We start from the raw sequence: 12,711 nt of genomic DNA on the forward strand, positions 1-12,711 counted from the left end.
GTGATTGCCTTCTTGTCACTTGGGCGGAAGGAAACTCTTCTCTTTTTAAACAGCTAATTCTTGTCCCATGTTAAACAGGGAGCAATATCATTTGGGATGGCAGAGTTACAATTTGTTCATTATATAAATATTCTTTGTACATATTCCATTTATTTTGTGTCATCTCTAAGTTTACTTTTATCTTTGATGTCAATTTTTGTGTATTCTCTATGTAGGTACTCTAGTGAGCACTGATAACCACACATGGAACACTGCAGACTCCCTTGGGAGGGGGGCTAGTGCTATCGTTTATCTAGGAAGAAATAAGGTAGGTTTAGACACAAAAGTTGACATTTAACATATCACTTGACTCCCTATGAGGGGGGATTGGTTGAGTTGAATTGCAAATGGAGCTGAGTTGTGTTTGCTGAGTGCCTTTAGGCAGCATGGAAACCTTCTCTCACTTCTCTCAGATCCCCCCATCCACACACACACCCCGCAGATCCACAAAAGAGATTAAAATAGCTAATAGTACACTGTGCATGCAAGAATTTGGGATGCTACATCTCAAAAGTCAGCTGTGCACACATTAAAAAAACAAATTGGCATCAGATAAGAGAACTCCCTACTGTCAGAATGTGTCATGAGTATGAGCTCTCAGCTGCTACCTATTCTAATGTGGAGCAATAGATAACTGAAAGTTTGTACATTTTCTAATTCTTGATAGATTTGTTGTTGTTGTTGTTGATGAAGGAGGCATTGTAAACGTCCAGTGTCTTACATTGGTCCAGTGTCTTACATTGGTCCAGTAGGGTTTCCTATAAATGTAGGTCAAATTCTCTTTGATAATAGTCACAATACAAGCTTGTTTTATATTCGGTCAAGTTTAGTTGCAAATCTGCTTGGTTAAACCTAACGTAAAAAAAAAAAAAAAAAAAAAAAAAGATTATAATACTATCATACTATGCGTTTCTAAGAAAAACATAATAAAACACTTGAAAAAAAAAAGCTTATATTAAGTGTAGTTGTATTATTAGTTATGTAATTAAATTTGTAACAATTGCTAACAATAATAAATCTGGGCAATTAGAAATATTTTTATCAATAGTTTATGTTTAGCTTCATGCTGCTTTTAGCTTTCTCAATTCGCTATGATCCTATCACTTGTCTGGGCCAGTTAGAAAGGGTAGGGGGGGGGGAGAAAGATTGGGGTATCTGGGTGATCGTTTTTTTAGATGCTTATTATTAAAAAAAACAAAAAAAAACCTAGTGTACGACCTCCCCAGCCTCCTCAAGCCATTATACTAACCACTGTGCCTGGTAAGTTTTCTCTCTACCAAGTATAAAGGGGACTAATTCAACTTATACCACCTTATCAGTCAAGTACAATGTCTTTCCCTTGTTTAAGATACCAAACAAAATGATTAATTACTAATAGTTAATTAACTTATTGGTTAGTTTACAAACGTTTTACTTGACAACGGGTGAATTGATAAAAAAGTACATCAGTAACAAATACTCCTCCCTCCTCAAATTGTAACTAGTATTGAGTTGTAATTACACTAAGCTTCATGTGCTGGACAAATAGAGAGTGTTGTTTGTTTCGGGGGTTTGATGTTATGTTCTATGAAACAGCTGTCAATCATTGGTGAGAGAAAACATATCCCACAAGTCAGCTGCCGTGGGAATTCTCTCGTCTGTCCTTTTGTTTATTTTTTGTGTGTGATTCATTCACTGAGCTCTGTAGTGTCTTGTTTAACAGGGGGGGGGGGGTCCTCTATGTCCTGTACTAACAAGGGATGGTAATGCGTGCAAAATTAGACTTAACACAACGGATCATTTCCCAACTGTCGTAATGTTTATACCACGAACCAGGTTTAAGCTTTCTGTGAATAGAAATGTGAGCAGACCTCCTGCCCCCGCCTCTCCGCTCACACTTCAGTCCCTAAACACTGATGTGCGATCTTTGTGCAGAGGGAAACAAAAGGTGTCGAGTCACTTCCTTCTCATTTCATCATTGACCGAGCTCGGAGACGAGGATGACTTCCTCAGCCAAGAGGAAGCTAAAACATAGGTTGCGACAGGTGCCAGCTAGCACCGCCCGGATATTGAAGTACTCATGTTTACACAGAATTGTTTGTTTCCTTATAAATTATTTTGTTTTAAATATCAGTTTATTCGTTGATTTTTCTAAAATTCAATTTGTATGTCTACTCGTGTCACTAATAGCTTACTCTAGTCTACCAAACTCTCCTAGCCTTAGCATAAAACTCCGTTTGTAACTCGTCTTTGATAAGAAGTTAATACAAATAAAATAAGATTGTCTGGACATATAGATTGTCTTATATTTACTCTGTTCTAATCCTTCTTGTTATGAGCTACTTTGCGAACTGTTTTTTCTGTATCTGCTAAAAGGTTTATGAATTTGGTATTCCATGTCACGTGAAGTGCCGAGCCCAACCTACAAAATCAAATCTCAATTTAATACTTTTGGTGCAACTAGGAGAGACAACCCAGTGATATATAATGCTTGGAGGACATGAAATGTTAAGTTACGATAAATTGGTCCCAATGACAACGTCAAGTTCGTTGGTCTATTTCTTAAGCCTTTAAAACTACATTGTCATGTGCATTACATTAGTATAATATTACAAAATAGAGAAAAATAATTCGTTGGTTTTTTAGAAAACTTTAATTCATTATTGCCAGTGGCGTAGCATCCATAGTCTTGAACCCGGGCCTACTACGCCACTGAATTTATGGCACACGACAATTTTATCTTTATATACACTTCATTAAAATATAAAAAAAAAATAAAACATGTGTACAAATTGTGTATGTTTCGTGTGAGAGTTGTGTGCAGGGCCAGATTTAGACTCGATAAGACCCTAAACTATTTGAGATATGGGGGCCCCTTGTAATCAACATAAAGTAATTTATTTTTTTGCTTTTTCCTCAAAACAATTTGTTTAGGGCCGTGGGGGGGGGGGGGGGGGAGGCTCTAGCTTATGTTTTCTACTATACGGTAACCCCGGCACTGTGTGGGTAAAAAAACATGCTTCGGTATACAACATTGAGCAATAATGCGACAATAAGGTGTGCCCCTCCCCTTGATTCAAGTAGCCACGCCTACACTCATTTCAGCTAGCTGTATCCTCCCAGTCCCACTTTCCTGTTCATTGGATGGCTATCTAGTTCTCCTATTGCCTCCTCTTCATTGACACGCCCTGGTACACAACGCCATGTCACACGGGCGTGACCGTTGCTGGATAGGGAAAATCGTGGTCACGTGACTATTGAGAAGGATATCGTCTCCCAGGAAATCAATACAACTTTTTATTTGTATAAATGTTTCAACTGCGTCTCAGATTATTTCTTTCTTTCCGGTCAATGACAAGCTCAAATATGGGCCCACTATCTCTTGAAATAAAATGTCCAAGGAGTGTACATCCTCGTATTCAGGCACCGATTTGCTTTTAAGGGATCAATGTTCGTTGAGCCCCGTAAATATAACGGGGGGAAAATATGAAGCCACCCCACCCTTTTTTTTTTCAATAGTGCAAGAAAAATGTAATTGAGGCCCGGCTTTCCTGGGATATATGCGTATGTCATTCGTCTGACTTGACCCAGTTTTGTGTTGTTTCGTGACGAGTTAAGAGTTCATTGTTCTCTCGAGAGCTAGAGCTACGCCGGGGATTCTCAACACTTGACATTGTACCCTTCTTGTGTGTTGTACCTTCTTACAAAGCTTATATAAACGCACCCCGTCTGTCTGTAGGGTACACGTTTCCCTCTCCCCTATCTCGGGTCAGGTTGAAACTTGGCACAATTAATCATTGTCGATGGTAAAACAAGAACCAATTTAAAAAAAAAATTAATTAATTAATAATTTGTGGTAGTTAATTTTGTTTGATGTAGAAAGGGGAAACAAATATTACAGCATTGAGGTATATGGCTGTAAAATGTTCAGTTCTTTCCCTTATAAAAGCTTTGTTAGTTGCTTTTTTTTTTTAATCATTTTTTCTAATTTTGCTTGTTTATAAATCATCTGAAATATCAGGACGTTTGTTAATTTTTGCTTTACTATTCTCCCACATGTACTTGTTCATATAGTGCAAGACGGATTAGCAACCATCCCCACCCCCAACCCCCCTTTTTCCCCCTTAAAAGTTATTTAGTACCTCAAATATCTGGCCACTTCAGTCTCTTGTATTTAAAACGAAAATGTCTTTTTTTTTTTAATCTTCATTTCTATCAATGGGGCAGAGTGGCCGCGAGAGATACGTGATGGGATTTACAGAGGTAGAACTTGAGGTGGGATTGACAGAGGTAGAATTTGAGGTGGGATTTACAGAGGTGGGATTTACAGAGGTAGAATTTGAGGTGGGATTTACAGAGGTAGAACCTGGGGGGGGGGGAGAGATTTACAGAGGTAGAACTTGAGGTGGGATTTACAGAGGTAAAGCTTGAGGTGGGATTTACAGAGGTAGAATTTGAGGTGGGATTTACAGAGGTAGAATTTGAGGTGGGATTTACAGAGGTAGAATTTGAGGTGGGATTTACAGAGGTAGAATTTGAGGTGGGATTTACAGAGGTAGAATTTGAGGTGGGATTTACAGAGGTAGAGCCTGAGGGACGATTTACAGAGGTAGAACTTGAGGTGGGATTTACAGAGGTAGAACGTGAGATGGGGTTGACAGATGTCGAGCTTTGGTTGACATGAGAAGAAACTGAGAGATGGTTGTGGGAAGTAACCAAGCTCTGAATTGCTTTGCTGTCGTGCTTGCTTTGCTTATATTATTAACGCGGACTATGCCTATAAGCAAACAGCCTGTTATAACAAAATGGAATAAGCATTCGGATAGTTTGACAGTTCAACGGTTGTGCGATATAATCGAACAATGCAGTTAAGCGCTTCGCACATAAGCGGGTTTCACTTTGTGACACTGTATCTCGATTTGGGTCACCGTTTTGTAAAGTAGGTTTGTAGGTTACTAAAAAAAATAGTACCAAAATACTAAAAGTGAAAAGGACCGAAATCAAAAATAGTTGGGAAATCCCCATCTTTGAAGTCAGCTTTGTGAATAGTCACTCAGACTCTTCTAGGAAGAGAGAACTCAATTTTAGCGCATGAAAACTGTCAAAATTGTCTGCAGGGCATTCTTTTTTTTTCTCTAGTCAGTATACAAATTAAAAAAAAACAAACTTTGATTAATGTAGGTCATAATAAATGTATTCAGTTCTTACAGTTCTAAGTGTATCTTTGGATTTGTCTCCAGACTATTTGTGTTTCTAGCACACTCTAACCACGCCCTGACATTAACAATATTCAAAGGAAGCGATGATATTGTGAAGACATTCAAACTTTCTGAATTAGAGATTTTAAAAAAATCTAAACTAAACACCCCAAGCACGATTCCGGATTTAGTCATATTTCTTATTGGCATTAACCTAGGCACTTTGCTGTGTCAGGTAGATACCGTTTCGTGCAAGCTGAATACTGACATTGTAGTGAGCGTATGGGTTTGTTGCAATTCTAAACGATAGTAAATATAGATTGGTCCAAATTTTGAGCTGGGTAGTCTGATCCTTGCCTTTGGTAAAACATAAATATGTTCTTGTGAAATTAAAAACTAAAAAAGACAATTTATTAGATCTCTGTATTAAAAATTCATCCAACATTTTACTCTTCATTTTTGCTGAGTTGTTTTGAAATGGGAGATAATCGATTCGTTGAGGTCAACCAGACAACTGGACACACACACACAAAAAACAGAAAAAAACGAGAAAATAGGAAAATGTAATATATATATATATATATATATATATATATATATATATATATATATATATATATATATATATATATATATATATATAATAATAATAATAAGTCTTCGAGTCCGAAGATTAGTGAGGAGAGCAGTATTTCCCGTGGGTACGCAGCCCCAGCTGTGACCTATATATTTTGCCACAACTAGGGCAAGCATAACCATTGTCCGCAGGTGGTCGATTTAGATGTATGTACATGTTAGTTTTAAATAATTTTATAACATTTTAGTCGTAATTGTTATCGGTGATTTGGGGAAATGGTTGAGGAAGTTGTCAAAGGGTCTATATATAATGTACGTTATTTTCCCCCAACCCTAGGTGTAAAGATTGATGGATAGAAAAAGATAACTTCTTAGTTTTTCCTTCCTATTCCTAACTTGTGTTTTCTTTCATCAGTAGCCTACTTTACACTTAGATCTATGTACTAATCAATAAAGAAACAGAAAGAGAGAGGGTCATCTGTTTAATCAGCAATGCATGTACAAAGAAAGGTTTCAATATTTTCAACAGAAGTTATTTTCTTCTTCTGGGCTCTCATGGTCTTGTTGTGGGGTTCCAATAACTAGTCCCTAGTCTGAGGCGTACTGCGCAGTGGTTACTAGACCAGGCAGCTCTCCACCTTGCTTCTCTTCTAATGGGTTGTTTTGGGGGTTGTATCTTAAAGGCTATGACCTTTTTTAAACATAAAGGTTCCTAATCGCAAATTTATTGCTAGTACGTATAACGGAACACACACAATATGAATATATATTGTAACATTATTTTGAGAAATATAACCGTTTGCAGAAATCACATTTAGGCTACCCGTGATTCCCCTCTAAATGAGAAACATTTCGTTCGCGCTCACCTTAGCAGCTGAGGACTTGGAGGAGCGCTATAGGCTCCCACATTAAGGGGTGGCAATGTTTGACGCTTTTAAGAAAGTAGTAAAAATAAAAGAAGCTTAAAGGCAACACAATTTTCAGTTGTTTTTTTTTTTTTTTTTTTTTTTCATTTAGATTAACACTATGTTTAGAATTAAATTTTAGGTAATGAAATTAGTCTATTTATTTTTTGTTTTCGGAAACAGTGTTTCGTTCAGAATTTTAAAATGTTTTGTTTACTAGGAATTTTTTTTTCCTGGAGTAATATTGGAGAGGTGCTGAAGGTTTCCCCTACATCCAGCAACGGGGCGGTCTGTGGAGCACTGGCGCCAATCTTATTCCGGCGTTCTGAGCTTAAGAAATTATTTGTCCTGGTGCCTTTTTTCTCGAAGAAGAGAGCATCTCAATAACGGTCAATATTAGAGTGTTTTCTTGCAATCACGGTTCACTATTTATCCTAGTTAAAAAAAAAAAGTCGAGGGTTAAATTAAGTCTAATAAATAAGTAGGCAGCACTGGCCAATTATATTATGCGAGGGACATTCGAGGTACAGATCGTGCACGTCCGTCCGTAATGGAGCTAATTATCGTGAGAACATTTTCGTGTTAAGTTAGACTTTTTTTGTTGTTTGTTTTGTTGTTTTTTGCCGCACCATAACGAAGTACAAGTGTCCGAAGCATTTCGACTATTCTGACGCACAGTGTCAACAAGAATCACATTAGCGGAGACGTTTTGAAATGTCTTCTTCAAAAAACGTTTTGAGTGCTATTGTTGCAGACGCCTCCCGAGAAAACCACACATTTTACTAGGTCCATATTAGAAGAGGAAACGACGCCTCCTACTTAAAATATTGTAATTTTTAAAACATTGGTAATAAGTTTGAGAGACACTGGAATAAAAGTTATAACAATATACCCAATAATCACCTTCATTAGTAAATATAGCCTCCCTCTGTTTCTTGCTAGTATTATAGTAAATAGTTTTAAAGTGGTGTGATTTTATGCAACAAATCGGCTTTACTTATTGAATGCATAAAAAAAAAGTTTGCTTTTTTGAAAATAAAGACGTACTGCTTTAAGGTTTAAAGCTGCCAATAGATATTAGGCAATCGGGTTTTTCAATATCTCTTCCAGTACTTTGAATTTAAACGTCATAGACTAACGGACCGGCCTCACGAAACGAACAGCGGCTATTCCCCATTCGTGGACCTTTATGGAAGTGTTTGAATGTTGATAGAATGACGTGCAAGACTGTAACATCTTTGTCTTTTTTTGGGGGGCACTTATCTTTACAACGCGATGTGCTAGTAGGACATTTCGAGTCCTGGAGATATTATATTTTGAGGACTCCCCATTGCTGACTTCATTGTCTTAGCCAAACGTTTCATTGGACTGTATGCTGCTAGTTCACTATACAAGCCCTCCAACTTTCCCCCCCTCCCTCTTTTGTCTCATTTCCTTGTTCCTTGATTGAGATCAAAATGCGTTCTTTTTTACTTGTGACAGAGCTCGGAGTTCATCTCGATCACATTTTCTCCAAACTTGTTCAGACAGGCTGTTACTAATTAAGGCGTCTGACTAATACTGAAGGTTGCCTGGGGGGTGGGGGAGCAGTTTAGTTTTTCTTGATCCTCATTATTATGTGTCACCGTTAAAAAAAAAAGAAAGCTACAAAGAAACATCAATGGACTTTCCAGAGCCCGTCTCCAGTTAAACGTAGCCGCGCGATGATGACGCAAGTGTGGAGTCACCACTGGGAAATGGTAAGAGAATGACGTCCAGGTACACAGGTGAAAGTATGTGGCCGCTAGTACGTTTGGTTTTGAAGGTCTGCTACGTCCGACTGGCCAAGTCAAACTAACGATTTATAGTGAACTGTAAATTTTGTCATAACCCCCCCCCCCCCCCACCCGTCTGGCCCAACTTCCTTCTTTTTTTTAAACTTGTGAGTATTTGTAATATGTATAGCTCAAGACTGTAGCCTCTGATCTGGATTAATTTGGTTTAATACTTTTTTTTTTTACAAAGCTTATATCAACTCACTCGGTCTGTCTGATAAAAAAGTTTGTACACGTTATTTCTCCCACACCCAATCTGCACCAGGCTGAATTTTTTAACTTATTTCTTTTACCCGACAAAACAAGAATCAATAGGAAAAAAAATTAGGAAAATATTTTTTTTTTGGTATAGAACAATGTAAATAAATTGTGGTGCATTAAAGTTTGAAACTAACATTGAATAACTATAAAACCTTCTATTTTTATAAACACTTCTCTAGTACAGTGGTTAGAGTATCATCTGGAGGAGGCAAGAGCCCAGGAGTTTGAATCCATGACGTTCAACAGTTGTTTTTTTTGTATAAATGCATTTAAAAAGTGATCACTGTAAATTTCTCTCCCAACCCCTTCCCAGCTGGTCCAGATAAGTGATACGATCATAGCATAATGAGAAAGCTCAGGCTAAAAGCATGAAATTGCGCTCAACAAAAACAATGGATAAACATATATCTAATCGCTCTGATTTATTATTGTTAGTCTAGATCTATTACAAATTTAATTACTTGGCTGATACAAACTAATTGATACATTAATGCTTAATATAAGCTTTTTTTTTTAGCATTTTTCTTAAATATTTTTTTTTATTTTGTTTTTGTCTAATTCACAAATTTGGAGGAGGGATGTTTATGTTAGTTTTCTTAAAATTTTTCTTTGGCTACAGGTAACAAGGTTGTCGTGTGGCCAGCACAACGACCAACTAATGTCAGGTATCCATCAGAGTGGGGTGGACTTATGGGCATCCTAAAATCCAGAAATTCAAAATCACAGTAATCACTCAGATTTGAACCTGATATCCCTCCATTGGAAGCAAAGTGCTTTGCAACTTGGCCTGCACCTGTGTAAACAATGCAGCGCTCATAATAATACCCTATAGGTCTTGATCTGTAAGAACACTCAAGTGTTAGGGCATGTTTATAGACTTTTACATATAATTGTATGATTTTTTTAAAAATTATTTGAAACACTTTACATTTTTGAAATGAGTTTACATCTACTAAAACATTAATCCTACACTTAAGCTTTTAATTAGTGTAGCTCATTTCTATGAAAATACTGAGAGGACACTTTGAATGAAGCACTTCCAAATGTCACTTCACTTAGTCTGTTCTAGAAGAGTATAATGAAGACACAGTATTTAATTTGAAGCCCATTTCATGATTGCTATCAAGCTCAAGTTATTCAGCTTGAAAACTGTTTTTATTCATTCTATAAATCGTCCCCCTCTACAATCACTCATCTTTGTGAAGCTACCTACTGATGAACTCAAACCCGTTGATGCTGTTGTTCGTACTATATAACAGAGAGAGAGAGATAGAGAGAGCAGCTTTTCCCGAAATATGTTATGCGGAACCCTATCCTGAATAAGTGTTAACGAACTTTTGGAAAAATTAACTAATAGACCTACAAGTGAATTGATTCCAAAGTAAAAATGCAGAAAAGAAAACAATGATATTTATTAGTTCTTCATGGTAACATAACATGGATGCACATGCCGGCAAAATATAATCTAAAAAAATAACTTGTCGGTAAACGCCAGCCCGGTATTGGACTTTTTTTTTTCAAATAGCAACTAATAAATTATATACATCTTAATTACAGTATTCAATATGATTTATATGCAAGAGAAATAAGAAAATTAGATATTTTATATACTGAATCCATTTTGAAATATATAAAAAAAAAATTTACTTTCTTTCTGTGTTTACAAAGCAGATTATCTGCAGATTTTAAGCAACTTTACCACAACTTTTCATATGAAAAAAAAGGTTTTAAGGTCGTGCATACCTATGTAAATATATAAACTACAACGGTGATAGTGGTGAAACATTCAAACTTTATAATAGCGGTGAAACATTCCTATTCTATAATAGCATTGATACATTCAAACTTTAAAACATTGTTGAAACAGCAGAGAATTAACTGGGCAGGTTTCAACCAGGCAGTGATCCTTTCATCCTCTACTGTAAGATGTGATTATACAAGATATGAACTTTGAACTGATTTAGATTCTAAATCCAATTTAAAAACAAAAATAGACATATCTAATATTAAATGATTTATGGGCTAGTTTGTCTGAAGAGTACTACAGTATTTGAAAACAAGCTAGCATTATTTTAATTCAGTTTCTTACTACCTAAATAAGGTGAAGCAGAAATTTTGTTATTATACTGTATAAAGTCAAAGCTAACAGGCTTGACAACACACCAGCTATAAGAATTCAAATTACCAATATTGTGCAATATTATTCATAATATCTTAACTTCTTATCCTATAAATTACAGACGGTGATATATTAAGAATTGATGCTCTTCAAGGATACAATGTTATCCGTCTTTATGTCTGTATTTTTTTTTAAGAGTATATTGGACATAAGTATATAATTCTTATTTTGGAATATGTTTTAATTATTATTTTTATTTAAACAAATAGGAAATGCTTCAACCTCTGCTAAATTCTCTGAATGTGCGAATATATATATACACAGTGCTTTTTTTGTGATGGTACAATGTGGGGAAAAATTATTACTTTTCTTGTATTTTAACATTTATTTTTTATTTATTAGCAGTCAAAAGTTAGGCATTTCATCACTGAGTACTGGCACCTATTTTTTTTTTTTTTACATAAAAGCACTTTATAAAGAGAGAGAGATAACTTTTTGTTATTATTGGGTTTGGTATTTTAAAATGATTGTTTGAAAACACAAATATTGCTTTTTTTAATTCAGTATTGTGTTCAACAAGATTAACTTAACTCTATATTTTAGTTGCATTGCTTCTCAAAGTCATTTCTCCTGGTAGATGGTCAGGACCTAAAACTATAACTGGCCACTCAGAATTGACTGTCACTAAAGTACACATTTTATTTTCCCTCCTTTATCCTGAAATTTGTTTTTTTCTACTAATTCAATTGTAGTCTAACTAAATTTCCATTTGATTGGACCAATAAATATTATCTTAACTTATAATCTCTTTATTTTCTTGAACAGTTTAGTGGCTTATTTGACCATGGACATAATTAATTACATCAAAGTACCTGATTTTTTTTTGAGAAGTAAAAGAAACTACTACAAAAAAGAAAATACAAGTTTCATGTCTAGTATTTAATTTATGTTTAGATTGTGTCTAATGTCACCAGAGTAACTGAAAATGGAACGCATGATGATTTTTGTCAACAGAAAGATCTCAGAGATCATTGGTAGTCATAATATCATTATTTTAACATCCTAGAGTTAAGGAAAAAATTTCTTGTTGGCATATAGGCTGGTGATTGTATGTCTTTTTGTTCACTTATTTTTGTGTGTGATAATCTTAATTTTAAGATAGACATAATACACCTTTAAATACAAGTTTATCTGAACACATTTGTTCATGTTTTCTCATTGCAAGAATAATGGTCAAGTTGTAGCTGTGAAAGTATTTCATGATTACATTAGCCAGAAGACAGACGATATCAGGGAATTGGAGCTACTCAAACAATTAAATCATAGAAACATCATCAAGTTAATTGGAATAGAAAGACTAGTAAGTTATACATTTTCGGTTAGCTCAATTTTTTTCTTTATTCAAATTATCTTTAACCTTATCTTATAAAGTACAGATTTTCCTTTAAAAAAAAAAAAAGAATTATTACATCACACACACATCAATGTGTTTATCTAGTCTATGACCTCCTTCATTTGGAACCAACCTTGGATCATCTCATTTCTAGCCTGGGCATTTGCTAACCATCTTACACACACAGCACCACCACCCCCCACTAATCTACACCATTGATGTGTCTAAAGGAAGGGCAGTTGCCAATATAGTTTGTGAGTGGCAGTGTTGCAGGCTCTGCCAGGGTGTAGCACTCTGCAAATTGGGTATAGCTGCAAGGCAGCAGAGTTTGGATTCGAGTTTTCTCTCTCCTAGGTGGGTAGCCAACCAAGGCTAATGAAACTTTCCTGCCCAAAGCTTACTGATTTATATGCCAGTTGCTTGCGTT

The 12,711-nt window shown here is 35.7% G+C and overlaps 1 protein-coding gene across 3 annotated transcripts in view; it reads left to right on the top strand.

Moving 5' to 3' along the window:
• Positions 1 to 12,711, top strand: part of LOC106052993 (serine/threonine-protein kinase TBK1-like) — a 79,543-nt gene that overhangs the window by 36,086 nt on the left and 30,746 nt on the right. For all 3 annotated transcript variants that reach the window (XM_013208469.2, XM_013208468.2, XM_056025301.1), the window contains exons 3-4: positions 216 to 307; positions 12,117 to 12,251. In XM_013208469.2, the coding sequence (XP_013063923.2) occupies positions 216 to 307; positions 12,117 to 12,251 (227 nt within the window). The remainder of the gene's footprint in view (positions 1 to 215; positions 308 to 12,116; positions 12,252 to 12,711) is intronic.

This window comes from Biomphalaria glabrata, chromosome 4 (genome assembly GCF_947242115.1).
Source record: "Biomphalaria glabrata chromosome 4, xgBioGlab47.1, whole genome shotgun sequence".
Lineage (NCBI taxonomy): Eukaryota > Metazoa > Mollusca > Gastropoda > Planorbidae > Biomphalaria > Biomphalaria glabrata.